The 14,036-nt window shown below is 34.0% G+C and overlaps 1 protein-coding gene across 1 annotated transcript in view; it reads left to right on the top strand.

The window, feature by feature from the left end:
• Positions 1 to 14,036, top strand: part of DACH1 (dachshund family transcription factor 1) — a 403,566-nt gene that overhangs the window by 286,784 nt on the left and 102,746 nt on the right. Inside the window, exons 5-6 of the mRNA XM_037034760.1 lie at positions 5,552 to 5,687; positions 9,263 to 9,397. Coding sequence (XP_036890655.1) covers positions 5,552 to 5,687; positions 9,263 to 9,397 — 271 coding nt within the window. The remainder of the gene's footprint in view (positions 1 to 5,551; positions 5,688 to 9,262; positions 9,398 to 14,036) is intronic.

Here is a 14,036-nt window from a genome sequence, read left to right as displayed (position 1 = left end):
CTAGTCCAGGAAACACAGAAAGTCCCAAACAAGATGGATACAAGGGGGCCCACTCCAAGATACATCATAATTAAAATGCCAATGGTTAAAGATAAAGAGAGAATCTTAAAACCAGCAAGAGAAAAGAAGTTAGCTATCTACAGAGGAGTTCTCATAAGTCTATCAGATGATTTCTCAAAAGAAACGTTGCAGGCTAGGAGGGATTGACAAGTAATATTTAAAGTCATGAAAAGCAGAGACCTTAAGCCAAGGTTGTTCTACATAGTAAAGCTGTCACTTAGAACCAAAGGGCAGATAAAGAGCTTCTCAGACAAGATAAAACTAAAGGAGTTAATCATCATCAAATCAGTATTACTCGAACTGTTAAAGGGACTTTTTAAGAAAAAGAAGACTAAAACTATGAACAATAAAATAGCAAAAATACAATCTATCAGCAATTGAATCTAAAAAAAAACAAACCAGGCAAACAAGAGGAATAGAGACAGAATCATGGATACAGGAGTGTTTTGATGGTTGCCAGATAGGAGGTGTGTGGGGGGGAATGGGTGAAGAGGTGAGGGGATTAAGAAATAAAAATAAATAGTTGCAGAATAGCCATGAGGAGTAGCCAAATAGCTTACACCATGACCCATGGACATGAACAATGGTGAGGAGATTGCCTAAGGGAGCAGGGGTGCTGGGTGGAGGGGAGCAAAGGGAGAAAAACCAGGACAACTGTAATAGCATAATCAATAAAACATAAATAAAAAATAAAAATTCATTTCAAAATTTTAAAAGTGTTATATTAAGAGAACAATTTAATGTTAGAAATACCTTCACCTAGCCCTGGCTGGCGTAGCTCAGTGGATTGAGCGCAGGCCTGCAAACCAGAGGATCGTGGTTCAATTCCCAGTCAGGGCACATGCCTGGGTTGCAGACCAGTTCCCAGCAGGGGACGCACAAGAGGCAACCATACATTGATATTTCTCTCCCTCTCTCCTTCCCTTCCCCCTCTAAAGATAAATAAAAATTAAGAAAAAAGTCATTAATCTCAGATTTTAAAAAAAAGGAAATACCTTCACCCCACTTTTATAACATATTTACTGAGGGCATCTTTAAGTGATAGATGAAAATGAAAATAATTAAAAAGAGAGCCACATAAAGTAAAGCTAAATTAAAAAATTATTTAGAGAAATGAGTTATGATTATTTAGAGTTAGTCTGAGAAAATATTTGAAGTTGTTAAAATATAATGCATATTGTGACGGAGAGGAGGCAATTAGGTCATGGAATTTTTTAAATGTTTAATTAATCACATGTGTATAATACAGAACATTTTATTCTTTTTATTTTAAAATGCATCATTTTGGATTCCTCCTTTAAATCTGAGTTATCCAGTACTTCCTGTTCTACCCACAGGAAATAAATGCAGCTTTTCTTTACTGTCAGTCTTGTTATTCTGTTAGCACCAGTTGATTAGTATGACCTTTTTTTCCCACTCAGTGAGAGAGTTTTCCCCTTAAATTTTCATTTATTATTGTGGCTAGTTTTATAAAGATGGAACATTGCAAAAGACAGTGTTTTATTGATTGGTGGATTTATTATGCAGCACTGTAAAATAGTGTGTTGAAGTATTAAATTAAATATTCTTCCTCTTTGTCCTGCTTCAGGCCCATCATGGAGGTTAAAGGTTATCATGCTGATGAACTGATACATCCTTTTTACATAGTTTCCCTATAGACATTGAACACTTCCTACTATGTCCAAATAAAATTTATTATCTATTTTGTTTTAGTAATAATTATGAGATTCTCTCATAAGCAATTCTTTAGTGTCTCCGCTATTCTCCATCTTATAGCAAACTCTGGAAAGGCAAGCATATGAATATGATAAAAAAGTAAGCTGTTGAAATAAATTAATTCAACATTGTAAATAAATTGTATACATTTATTATATAAAATATATTAAAATGTTACTGGCTCAATAGATTTTACTTTAGTGAAATTCTTTGAAGAACCAAAAAAAGACTGAAATTACACAATAAGTGAAGTGACTTAGTATGTTCTATCTCAACTAGTAGAAAGTTTCAACTGAATACTTGAGCTTTTAAATTATAAAATTTACATAAATTGAAGTATTTTCTTTCAATAAAAGTATTTAGTATTGTTCTGTATCCTTTGTTTTTAGCCAGAAAAAAATAAAGTAAAAATAAGCTCAAGTAAAACTAAAGCTAAATTAAATATCACAATTTTACCTGTATTTTCTAAGCCTAGAATTGCGCTTTTGAGATGCCATTTCCATTAACATTTTAATCTAGTTTATTTCTGAATTATTTTATTATGTGATCTTTGGGATACTTGGCTGTGTAAATGTATAAGTGAATAATGCATAAATGAAAAGAACAGGATAAACTTTGACAATGAAATATATTGACTAATGAAATGCTTATTATATACTGATGTGGAAAAATTAACCAGTAATTGCTTTTAATGGTAAAACCATTGTTACTAGAGTGTTATGCATGCATTAAATAGTTAGGTATTTTGTGAGTTACTCAGGAAAAATTAGTTTCTCATGGGCTCCATTCGCACTATGATGAAATCTGTTACGACAGCAAACTCAGACTTCCAGCATGATTTTGGAGGGATTGACCAGTTTCGAGATTGTGCTTTACCTCTAGTCAGCCAGACAGGTGCCACTGCAATTATGATCATTTATATGTTTATGAAGGAAAATAGAAAAATGCATTGGTGAATGAACATTGTTGTAAATGACCTATTGAAGAATATGAAATAGTTAATTTAGAAAATTTCATTTATATAAAATATAACAATGTTCTGTCTCAAATACATACAATGTTTTCTATCTAATACAAATGTTAGATGTATTAGAATTTAGCTTTAACAGTAGACAAACTAGTGTTTTCTTCTTTTGTTTTATACATTATACAGTTTTTTAATTTTTAAATTTTGGCTTACATTCAATATTATTTTGTACTAATTTCAGATGTCCTCTTTTCCAGAGTTTCGAGATAAGGTTAGGCTCTTTATAGAATATCTCTGGTCATGTACATAGTTACCTATAAATAGGTTATTAATACCTTTATACAGACTATAAGGAAGTTCCACGATACAGGTTTATAAATCCATAAACTTTCCTGAACAAGCTAATTATAAATTTTAACATTAGGGATGGATGTGCATGTCTCCCTTTTTCCCACTTTCCTGCTCCACCTCTCTCTCTTACTCATTTGTAGTCTTTCAAATGCAACCCTACGGGACTTGGGCAAGAAGGTATATTGATAGATTGTCACACTTACTTACATAACAGCCAATTTTGCAATTTACAGAAAATCGAACATTGAATTATTAACCTCTGATCAATTGAGGCAAAAGGCTATGTTGTGATATAATTTGATAATACATCCATTTTCTGAGAGGTTTTAATTGTCCAGATTAGGAACATGTCTGCACATTTTGGCCTGTCCAAAAATTCCAAAATTCCTAAAGTTCAAGAAGCAATTTTTACAACAAGATTCTAATATGCAATTTTTGAGAGTAGAATTCATTTTTTCCCTTTTTATTGGTTATAATGTTATTTGATCTTGCAAATCTGTCATGAAGCTTCTTGTGGGATTATTGTTTATCCAACATGATATATAATGGAAAATCATTTTATGCCTGAATTTTGGATGAAGGCTTGGCCATTTTTTTCTTATTATTTTCATTTATTTGTCATGCTCCTCAGAAGTTAAGCCTCAGCATATTTGTTTATTGACAACGTTAAGAATTAAAAAATTTAAAAAGTATGAAACCAGTGGTACTCAATCTTGGATGAACATTAAACTCACCTGAAGAGCCTTAAAAACTTAATGGTGTCTGGACCCCGCTTCAGACTCAGTGTACACAGAGCTACTGTAACAAAGTGCCATGAAAAGTATGCTTTAAGACTGTTGGAATTCTTACTCTCATATTTCTGAAGCCTAGAATCTGAAATCAAGATGTCAGCACATCATGTGTCTTCTGAGATTCTAGATAGAAGCCTTCCTTGCTTCTCCCGTAGCTTCTGGTGCTACGTCTCCACCTTCGACATTCCTTGGTTTGCAGCTGCGTAACTCCAATCCCAACCTCCATCTTCACGGTGTTATCCCTCAAATCTTAACATTATCTTCTTGTAAGGTCAAGAGTCACATTGTAACGAGCCCACCCTACTCCACTATGGCATCATTTTAACTAATTACATTTATAAGGACCCTATTTCCAAATGAAACCACATTCTATCTTTTCTGGGGACACAGTTCAACCCATAACACTCACTTAGCTCGAATCCCTGGTTGTAAAGGCCAGGCATAGGCATGCTCAAGAATGTTCTAGGTGATTCTAATGCAAAACTGGATGGCGAACTATCACTGAGCAAATGGAAGCCCTGAGACCAAGGGCGTGAATTACCCTCATCTCACTGGTGGGACAGAGACTTGAGCTTGGTTGCTACTTTCCACATTACATTAGTCATTCGTCTTTCCCAGACAGCCTCCTGCAGAACCATTGCATTTAGAAGTTTTTTTATGGTTAAAAATCTTTTAAAATAATTATATCACTATACCCTAATAAAGAATAAATTTTTATTTATTATGTACCATGAGGTTGACTTCTACCATTTGAAAATTGTATTAATTGTTCAAAAGTCAGTTCTTTTTCAAGTCCTACATGTGTTGACATCTGAAGGTATACAGATATCTTGCTGTTCAAAAAAAGAAATGTTAACAAAGGGGTATCTTACTTCTTAATCTGTAACTCCACTTATATGGCTTACTGGAGACGGTTGTACAGGTTATACAATACACTAGTATGTTAGTCTGATGGGAAGGGTACAGAGCTTAGAGCAGGTGATAAGAAGTAGAACCTGTAGTATCAGGATACATGAGATCAGGTTTCTCTGACAACTAGTGGGCATTTCATCATTTCTCTTACTACATTACTGTGGTCGAATTGAAGCTAGGAGTAGCAGGTAGTCTCAAATGTATTACAATCAGAGAAAAGGATTCCAGTATTTTACAACTGATTTCTATGATGCCTTAAAATATGACCATCCAGGTGTGTCCAGGGCAGTGCCATGATGAAGCAGCTGGGAAGACGACTCTGGTATTATTGCTGTGTTCTGTCATGTTGATCATTTGAGAGTTAAGTGACCCTGAGACATTTGCTGCAGCAATGGACTATATTTAATGACTTTTTAAATGGATCATTAGAATCAAAACTTGTTCAGTTCTGTTCATTCTTTGTTGTCTAGTAGGCTGTAAACCGGTTGCCTTCTGGAGTCACTGTTTTTCTAACAGGAGGGGCTGACCTTTACCAGTACTATGGTGATGTTTGCCTGCAGAACCAATTTTGTTTCTAGTCTGACTTGGCTTGGGCTTTGTTCAAGATAAAAGGTGTCGTCCTACAGTTAAATGTGAACAAAAAAGTGTGTTTATTGTCTTCATACTTCTATCGTTTTGAGAAACATTAACATTCCTTAAGTAAAGCTCCAACACGTTTCCCTCTCTTCCCCCCCGCCGTGCCACGGTGGTGCAGGAGCGAGTTCCCGACAGCCCCTCGCCCGCCCCTTCCCTGGAGGAGGGCCGGAGGCCTGGCAGTCACCCGTCATCACATCGCAGCAGCAGCGTGTCCAGCTCCCCCGCGCGGACCGAGAGCTCCTCGGACAGAATCCGTAGGTCTCATACTTTTACTTGTCACCGCTTCCAACTTTATTAGGTGCAGCTGGCTTTTCTAATCAAAATGCCCTCATTCCAAATAGATCTCAAATGTATCATGTTCTGAAGCTCGGCGGCAATAGCCATCTCTCAAAATTATGTTTCCCCGTTTGCAATATCATGAGGTATGGTACTCCATTAACAGGTTCTGATATAAACTCCCTCTCTTGGATGCTACCCATAAAGATGTGAGCTATGAAACATTTAGAGAAAGTAAGTAACCTTCTAGATTGGTTTCTGAAGTAAACACCGCCAACTCTCAAATATCTAGTGTCTAAGTATGTTTATGGGTTATTCATCTTCATTCTTTCTTCCCTCTTTTCTTTCAATTCCACCCTTGACATTTTTGAAATTCATCAGTTTTTTTAACCTTAGCCGCCCCTGTAGAACACAGACCATGCACAACACCCACACTCACATATAACTTACCTCATTTATTTTCTTTAATGTATTTTAACTTTGTTTTTATTGCTAGCACTATTAGAGATGGCCCCCTTTCCCAGCCCTTTGCCCACCTTCACCAAGCCGGCCCCGCCCCTCGCCTCTGGCCATCATTTTTACATTGACAAAATATCCACAAAGAGGAATGCAAAAGCAGAATTGAAAACAGTTGATTTAAAAACGTATTTCTTAGTGGTTCAAATGATGGGTAGATTAAAGAGCTTGCAGTTTGTTAAATTATAGGATTTGAATTAGTAGCAGCCAATAATACAGATTATTGCCATATTATTATTATTATTATTAACTTCTAAAAATAAGCATATATTTTACTTCATGATCATATTTTCAGATATTTTATCTTGATCCCCATGGCCAAGAAAATTAAGAGTAAAGTTAAAATTTCATTCAATTAACTGGTTATTTGGTGCTTGTACAAGAATCAAATATTGTTTTTCCAATAAAATAAACATATTAACACTAACTCTTCCCCTAATAAAACCAATGTTTATTCGATCCTTTCCAGAATTTAGTTAATGTTTTCTGAAATTGTGCTTAGTATAAACTTCAGATAATTGCACAAAATTTATTGGAGTTATTTGGTTGTTGAGAACATTTTGCTAGTAAGAAAAACATTTCCTACAAAGTATCTTTGTAAGTTATAAAGAAATACTTGCATAAGGCAGAAATCCTCAATATGGGTACCCTTGGGGTGGGTAAGTTAAATGTTAAGTTGAATTGTATTTAATAAAATTCTTTTTAAAATGATATAATTAAAAAGTAATTCCAAATATGCATACTTGATTTGGCCTATCTACAGAATATTTCCTAATTTTGTAAGAGACTATTGTTACCATTTATTATTCACCATTCCCAGATACTATTTCTGGAGCTGGTAAACCTCAGCTCCCACTACTTCAAACCATTTTATAAATAAAATATTTTCTGTGTGCTTTGGTGCTGGGTTGACACTAGAATGAGAAATTTAATGATGAATATTTGGTTTTATTTCTAATTTTTAAGTAAAATGTTGTCATTGGAAAGGTCTAGTCCTAGAAAAAGAAAATATTTTTTCATACCACTTAAAGGGAAATATGGGCAAATAGGGAATAATTGAAGTTTTGTTATACATTCATGTTTTTTAATGAATCATTATACTCTTTTTTATTATTCATTTAAAAAGATAATTTTACACGTGAAGACTACCATAATTGTTCAAATGAAAATTAAGCTATAGACACGCACACACACATGCTCACATATGCATTCGTACACATGCATGTACATGTATGTGTGTGATTATTTTAACATGTTATAAAATAATTTTAGACTAACATAAAAATATCAAGAATAATGCAAATAATACTTGCATGCTCATGACCCATATTCACACAAACAATTGATCTCTCTGAAAGAGAGCCCCTGGTGAAAAGCATAGAGGCACTTTAAATACCCCTATCATAGACATCACCTTCGTTACCTTACATGTATCATTGGTTAGTCTCTATAGAGAAGAAATTTCTCTCACATAACTGAGAACAATGATCAGAATCAGGAAATTACAATTATTACAGTATTAATTTCTGAACTATAAATCCTATTCAATACTTATAACTTACCAACTAGTATTTCCCCCTCTTTTTTCCTCACCAATGTTTTTAATAACAGATTTTTTTCCCCTGGATCAAAAGCCAATCTCTACTGTATTCCCCCCTCTGTTTTCCTCACCAATGTTTTTAATAACAGAATTTTTCCCCTGGATCAAAAGCCAATCCAGGGCCACATGTTGCAATTATTTGTCATGTTCCCTTAGTTTCATTAATTTAGAGCAGTTCCTCAATCTTTTTGTCTTTTAGTACCTTGCCATATTTGAAGCATGCAGGCCATTTATTCCGTACTGTCTCCCCGTTTGGAATTTGTTGATATTCCCTCATGATTTGACTTCAGTTGGGCCTTTTTGTCAGGGGTCATACAGACATGGTAGTGTGTCCTTAGTGCACCCTTGCAGGAGACATACGCTATTTCAGTATTTTTGATAACTATCACTTGGTTAAGGTAGTGACTACAGGTTTTCTCTACTGTAAATTTTTTTTTGTTTAAGTTTTTATAGATAATAAGGATCTCATGACTCCTTGTATCTTAAAACTATAGAATTTGTCTATTCATCAAAATTTCACTCCTCTAGTTTTAGAATCAACCATTAAAGATTCTTCCCTGAAACAATTATTATTACCATGCTGATTTGCAAAAGGTAATTTCTAAGATGGTCTTATGATATGTTAAAAATATGTATTTTTTGGATAAAGTCAAGTTTTACAAGATGATTCTTCTTCCAAATTTTTGAACAAAACCAAGATTTTCATGGGAAATTTATTTTAAAATTTTTTGACTGGATTAAGAAAATCATATGGGTATTTGATCATCTACCTATCACTTCAATAGTGACAGTTTACTTTTAATAGTTCAAGAAAGCAATTATTGCTTTGTATCATTTGACTGTTTAATAAATATTAATTGGGCACTTTTAGAATTTGAGTTCAAATTTATTTTTAAAGGAAGTACTTTGATGTGTATAAAGCCTTGAGTTTTATTGACTAGGTTAGAATTACTGAAACAATTATTTCAGTGCCTTTCCTTGTTGAAAATTCTGTTTGCCCTCTGAGGCCACTAGAATTTATGTATTTTGTCTTAAGACCATTGTGTTAAAGAGCATTCTGGTGTTAAGACTGTGGCTCTTTCAGAGTAAAGGAAGATCATACACAGGGGGCGAGAACATGATGCACCAGATGGAAGCTTGACCACTTCATTGGCATCAGTTTTAGTGGTTGACCATTCATTAGTATTACAGATGTAATTAAAACATTATATTTTGTGTGTAAGAGATATAAGATGAATTTGTTTTGTTTTTATTATTTTTCTAATCATCCTCAAGAATGATCGTGGTTATCAATTCTCACACTATTTGTAGAACTAGATGATAACTTTGCAGCTACACCGTCATATTTTCTTTTCTTTTGAGTCTAAAAGTCTAAGTAATTTATTTACTTGAACATTGCATGTTATGGTGTTTTTCCTTTTGTTTTGGGCTTCACAGCTGTTCATCAGAACGGGTTGTCCATGAACCAGATGCTGATGGGCTTGTCACCAAACGTACTCCCTGGGCCCAAAGAAGGGGATTTGGCTGGTCACGACATGGGGCATGAGTCCAAAAGAATGCATATGGAAAAAGGTAACAAGTGACTATGTGGCCCTGTTTTTCCTGCATGACGTATGAGCCAGATTTTAATCACAGCATCAGGTATATTTTTAGATCACATAAGAAAGTGACCTATGAATATGTTAAAAACCTACATCATTAAGTACTAATTAAGCCTACTCCACAAGAAGGAGGTACGAACAAAGACCTGCTTTTCTGTTGTATAACAGGTAGGTGTTAATTTATTTTCCAATGTACTTAAAACAGAGAATTATTTGTTTTCTTATCTCAGTACTGAAGGTCTGTTAGTCTTTCTCAATGCCTTTAGGGCCAATTGTTATTTTACTTAGCATGGTAGAGCAACAGCAGCATACAAAGGATTATTATGAATATTTGTGAATGAAAATACACATGGTTGTGGGACCAATCAGGAAGCAGAATTGAATTTTTGTCAGCCAGTGTACCAGGAATCGTTTCAAAAGTGTATGTAACCAATAACAACACTGATATTGTGCAAAGAGGCCAGTGTTTTCTGTCTATGTTTCATTTGTATCAATTTAACTTATTTTAACAGGCAAAAAATTTGTGTTTTCATGTCCTATTTCATGAAGTTCTTTCATCAAGGAATTGGAATATTATTTTAATATGTATGTTGGAAATGTACACTAATAGGTACAAATTCATGTTTTCAAATGGTAAGTTTTGAATTGTGAAGACAGGAGCCTCTTCATCTTTTTCACTCTAAATTTAATTAGTGTTTTAAAAGGTAATTAATATAGAGTAGGTACTTTGACTATCTTTTTGACATGAATGTCAAATAATCGGTGTTATAAAAATAATTTTTTGGAAAACAATATGTAAAAGACAAAAACAGCTGTCAGAAGGAAAATAAACAAAACTGGACATTTAAATAATTAATTAGAAAGAAACGATTGGAGAAAGACTAAATTAAAGTGGAACAACTTTTCCTCCAATAAGACTATTCACATAAAGTGAAATTGCTTATGTAAAACGTTATGCATTTAATATTAAAAGAGCTCTCCTGAGCCTTTAGGGAGAAAGAATAGAGTATTTCTTCAAACTGCATCATCTAAATTATGGAATGTTAGCCCTGGCTGGTGTAGCTCGGTGGATTGAGCATGGACCTGTGAACCAGAGGATCTTGGTTCAATTCCCAGTCAGGGCACATGCTTGGGTTGCAGGCCAGTTCCCAGCAGGGGACACATGACGGGCAACCATACATTGCTATGTCTCTCCCTCGCTCCTTCCACTCTAAAGATAAATAAATAAAAAATCTTATAAAAATAAATAAATTATGGAATGTCAATGAGAAGATGATAATCCTTTATAGATGAACATGCAAACATCTATGCATAACTGAGAGACAGCAGCAGTAAGGCTACTTTCTAATTACTTATTTTGAAATTTGATAATAAGTCTTATTACTAAGGGAGGTGACCTATATGTGGTGTATCCGTGGGCAGGCAGTCTCTAAAAGTCCATTACCAAAGTTTCACAAGTTATTTTCAACAATAAATAAAAACGTTGTAGATACTATTCCTCATGTATGTTTTGACATGCACCTTTTATATTTAATCAAAAACCTTATGTTTAGAAATATGAATATAGAGTGAGAAAATATAAAACTTCATGGAAAATTTAAGTTTTAGGTAATGATATTTAAATATAAGAATTCATTTTTGGATAAGTCAGTCATTCTTTATTAGGGTTCTTCAAAAAGGACTTATAAAATATGATTTCTTAATTTCCCCATGGATGCCACATAACTAGTTCCACTTGAAATGCCTCAGAGACATTAATTTCTGGCCTACAGTGGATGTCAGGGTATTAGGGCTCATTTCTCCTGCAGAGCCTGGTAGAGAAGGAATAAGAGAGAAAGAAGGAAGCCATGCGGAGCTGGTGGTGAGGAGCCCACCACCAAAGGCATAACCAGTGACAGGATGGAAATTGCGCATCTCACTGGAATTTTTGGTGAGAGCTTTCATCAACCTGATGTTTCATGTTGGGTTGTCCGATACTTTTTGTAACTATTCCTTTCTTTCCTGAGTAATGAGTCTTGTCTATCTGCCTATCATCGATCTCTCTTCTATTATTATATATTATTTCTTATTATAATTTTGCCACCATACTAAACGGATAACCTAGGGACCCCGCTTCTGGTTTTCCTGTGCACCTGCCACCGAAACCTTTCATTACACCATGTGCCTTGTTATTCTGAAGTGATTTCCTCGGTGGTCTGCTTCCTCTGCTAGACAGATACTCCTTGGAGCCATCTGTGCATTGCATTTGCTTTGAGCAGACTAGACAGCTTATGAATGCATAAGATCTGGACTGAATCACTAGCTGATTCTAAGAGACAGTGCAGAAAAGTTTAAACAACTGTAAATATTACACTCTTTAAGGAGTAATATGAAGGCAAAGGGTGGGATTATATAACCTTCAAGATGTCCATTGACATGAAGCATTAGAATGTTCTGACCATGAATATCCATAAACCCTTTCTATATTACTAATGGTGCTTTTTATACCACTGAAGATTTTAGAATGGTTTTGTTGTCAGAATAAAGACCTTGACCATATCCACAAGTTTTCTGATATTTTAATGCATATTTTATAAAGAAAGGTGAGTTTTTATTTCAGTGTTTTCCATAGCAATGCGAAGCTACCACTAAACTCATTCAAGAAAGTCATGTAATTATTGGTATTGTAATGGATATTGATACTGTTAAACTGTTTTGTCATATGTTTCTCTTTTTCTTGTATGCCCTCTTGTCTGTTTTTTAGCATACTGAATTGACAGTATATATGCATAGTTTTTTAGATTATTCCTTCTAACTTATAAGAGTCCTATACTTTCTTACTATAAAAAGCTGTATTAAAACAAGTGACTTCATTTACAAACATTTGTAAAGAAATAATTATATGTTGGCATCATTTTAGGCTTCAGCTTTTTATAGCTTCCCACCTCTTTAAATCATGCAAGAGATGATGATTTTTAAGAAAACATTGATGATAAAAACAGATATCAAAATTAATTTGTATTCTGAGAGTCGCTATGGCCTAAATTTTTAAACTTCAATGACTTTTAAACAATTTAAAATCTTTTTAATATTAAAAAGCTACTGATTCCGTTATGCCGGACAGAGTATTTGAGTCATCCTTAGCTGGAACACCAGTTGCTTTACAAGCAAAAATACTAAGTACTGAGTAAATTTGTTCTTTATTTTTTAAAAAATAAAAACACAGAAAGTAGGGGTATCTTAACAGTACATTAAAAATATAAATATAAAATTAGTTAATGTATCAAGATGTAATAGACAAATTAATACAATATTAATATTGTATTTGTTATCTCCAGTATAAGGAGAAATGCTTTTTATGAGAACTTTAAAATTAGGAATTTTTCTAAGTTATGTGCTAAAAAAATCTGTGATAGAGCTCGTAGCTTCAACAACAATATGGCTTCTACCTTTCCCCAAAAAAAGTCCAGGTTTTCTCCATGTGACTATAAATGAGCACAGAGTGAAAGCCCCTTTACTCTGCAAATTTCTGTATTTTGATAACATTAACCCATATAGAGGGCCATGAGTATTTTTATTTTTAAGTTCTCTAATATGCAACTTCCCTTTCACTTTTTCCTTTTGGATATATATTCTTTTGGCATATCTCAAAGTCCATTATCAAATATTCTCATGTGACTTTCTGAATACATGAGTATTCTAAATACTCATGTGACTTTATTCTTCTGTTTCCAAACCTGTGGAATCAAGGTGTTGAACTTGATGCCAATGCCTTCACTTCTCAATCCTGTCTACCTAACCCTATCTAATGCTATCTATCTATTCTAATGTCTGTCTAACACCAGACATTCTATCTCTCCGAATCCCAGTTCTTTTTTAGTGGATGGCAGATTTCACATGGGCAGCCACACCTCAGGGGAAACGTTCTCACAGCACTGATTTTATTATTTTCTGATTTATATTTTCATAAGCAGAGCTGTCAATAATACTTTGAGGACAACTTGAGAAAATCCTTACTATGAGGTTCCCTTTTATACCTGTAATGATGGACAATTGGTATAAAACATGGACTTTAGTGCTTATATTTTTTTCCCATGCACCTTGCTGACTGTCCTATCAAACTGTACTTTCATGATTCGCAAATATCTTCTGTTCTTATCCGGATGATTTAATTTCTTTCCTTACCAGGGTACATGTGCCTCCTTTTCCATTAGTGCCCACCCCAAAATTCTTCTGGGAGAAAGTTTTGTCTCCTTATCATCTTTATACACCTAGTACAGACTGGCAGAGTCTGGCAGACTCTATACTCTGTAGGTACAATAAATTTCTTTTAAGAGTTAAATGAGATAATATATGTCTGGAGCATTTAATCCACTTAAATATTCCATGAAACTGTTAGTATTGTTGAATTAGCTAATGGGTATAAGGCTTGATTTTACAGATGTGAAATATACATGTCCTAAACCACTGGATTAAAGTATTCCTTGTTTATAATTCCTAATATCACAATTATAATGATTTATGCTCCATCCAAAATAGGAAAACTGACACTGCAATATTTTTTAGAATGTTTCGATTACATATGACAATGTAGAAATATGCACCTTTTTGAAAGAAAAAACTAACTAAAA

This window comes from Sturnira hondurensis, unplaced genomic scaffold, assembly GCF_014824575.4.
Source record: "Sturnira hondurensis isolate 20B ecotype Veracruz unplaced genomic scaffold, ASM1482457v3 Scaffold0022201, whole genome shotgun sequence".
Classification (NCBI taxonomy): domain Eukaryota; kingdom Metazoa; phylum Chordata; class Mammalia; order Chiroptera; family Phyllostomidae; genus Sturnira; species Sturnira hondurensis.
This window is presented reverse-complemented; position numbering and strand designations above follow the sequence as displayed.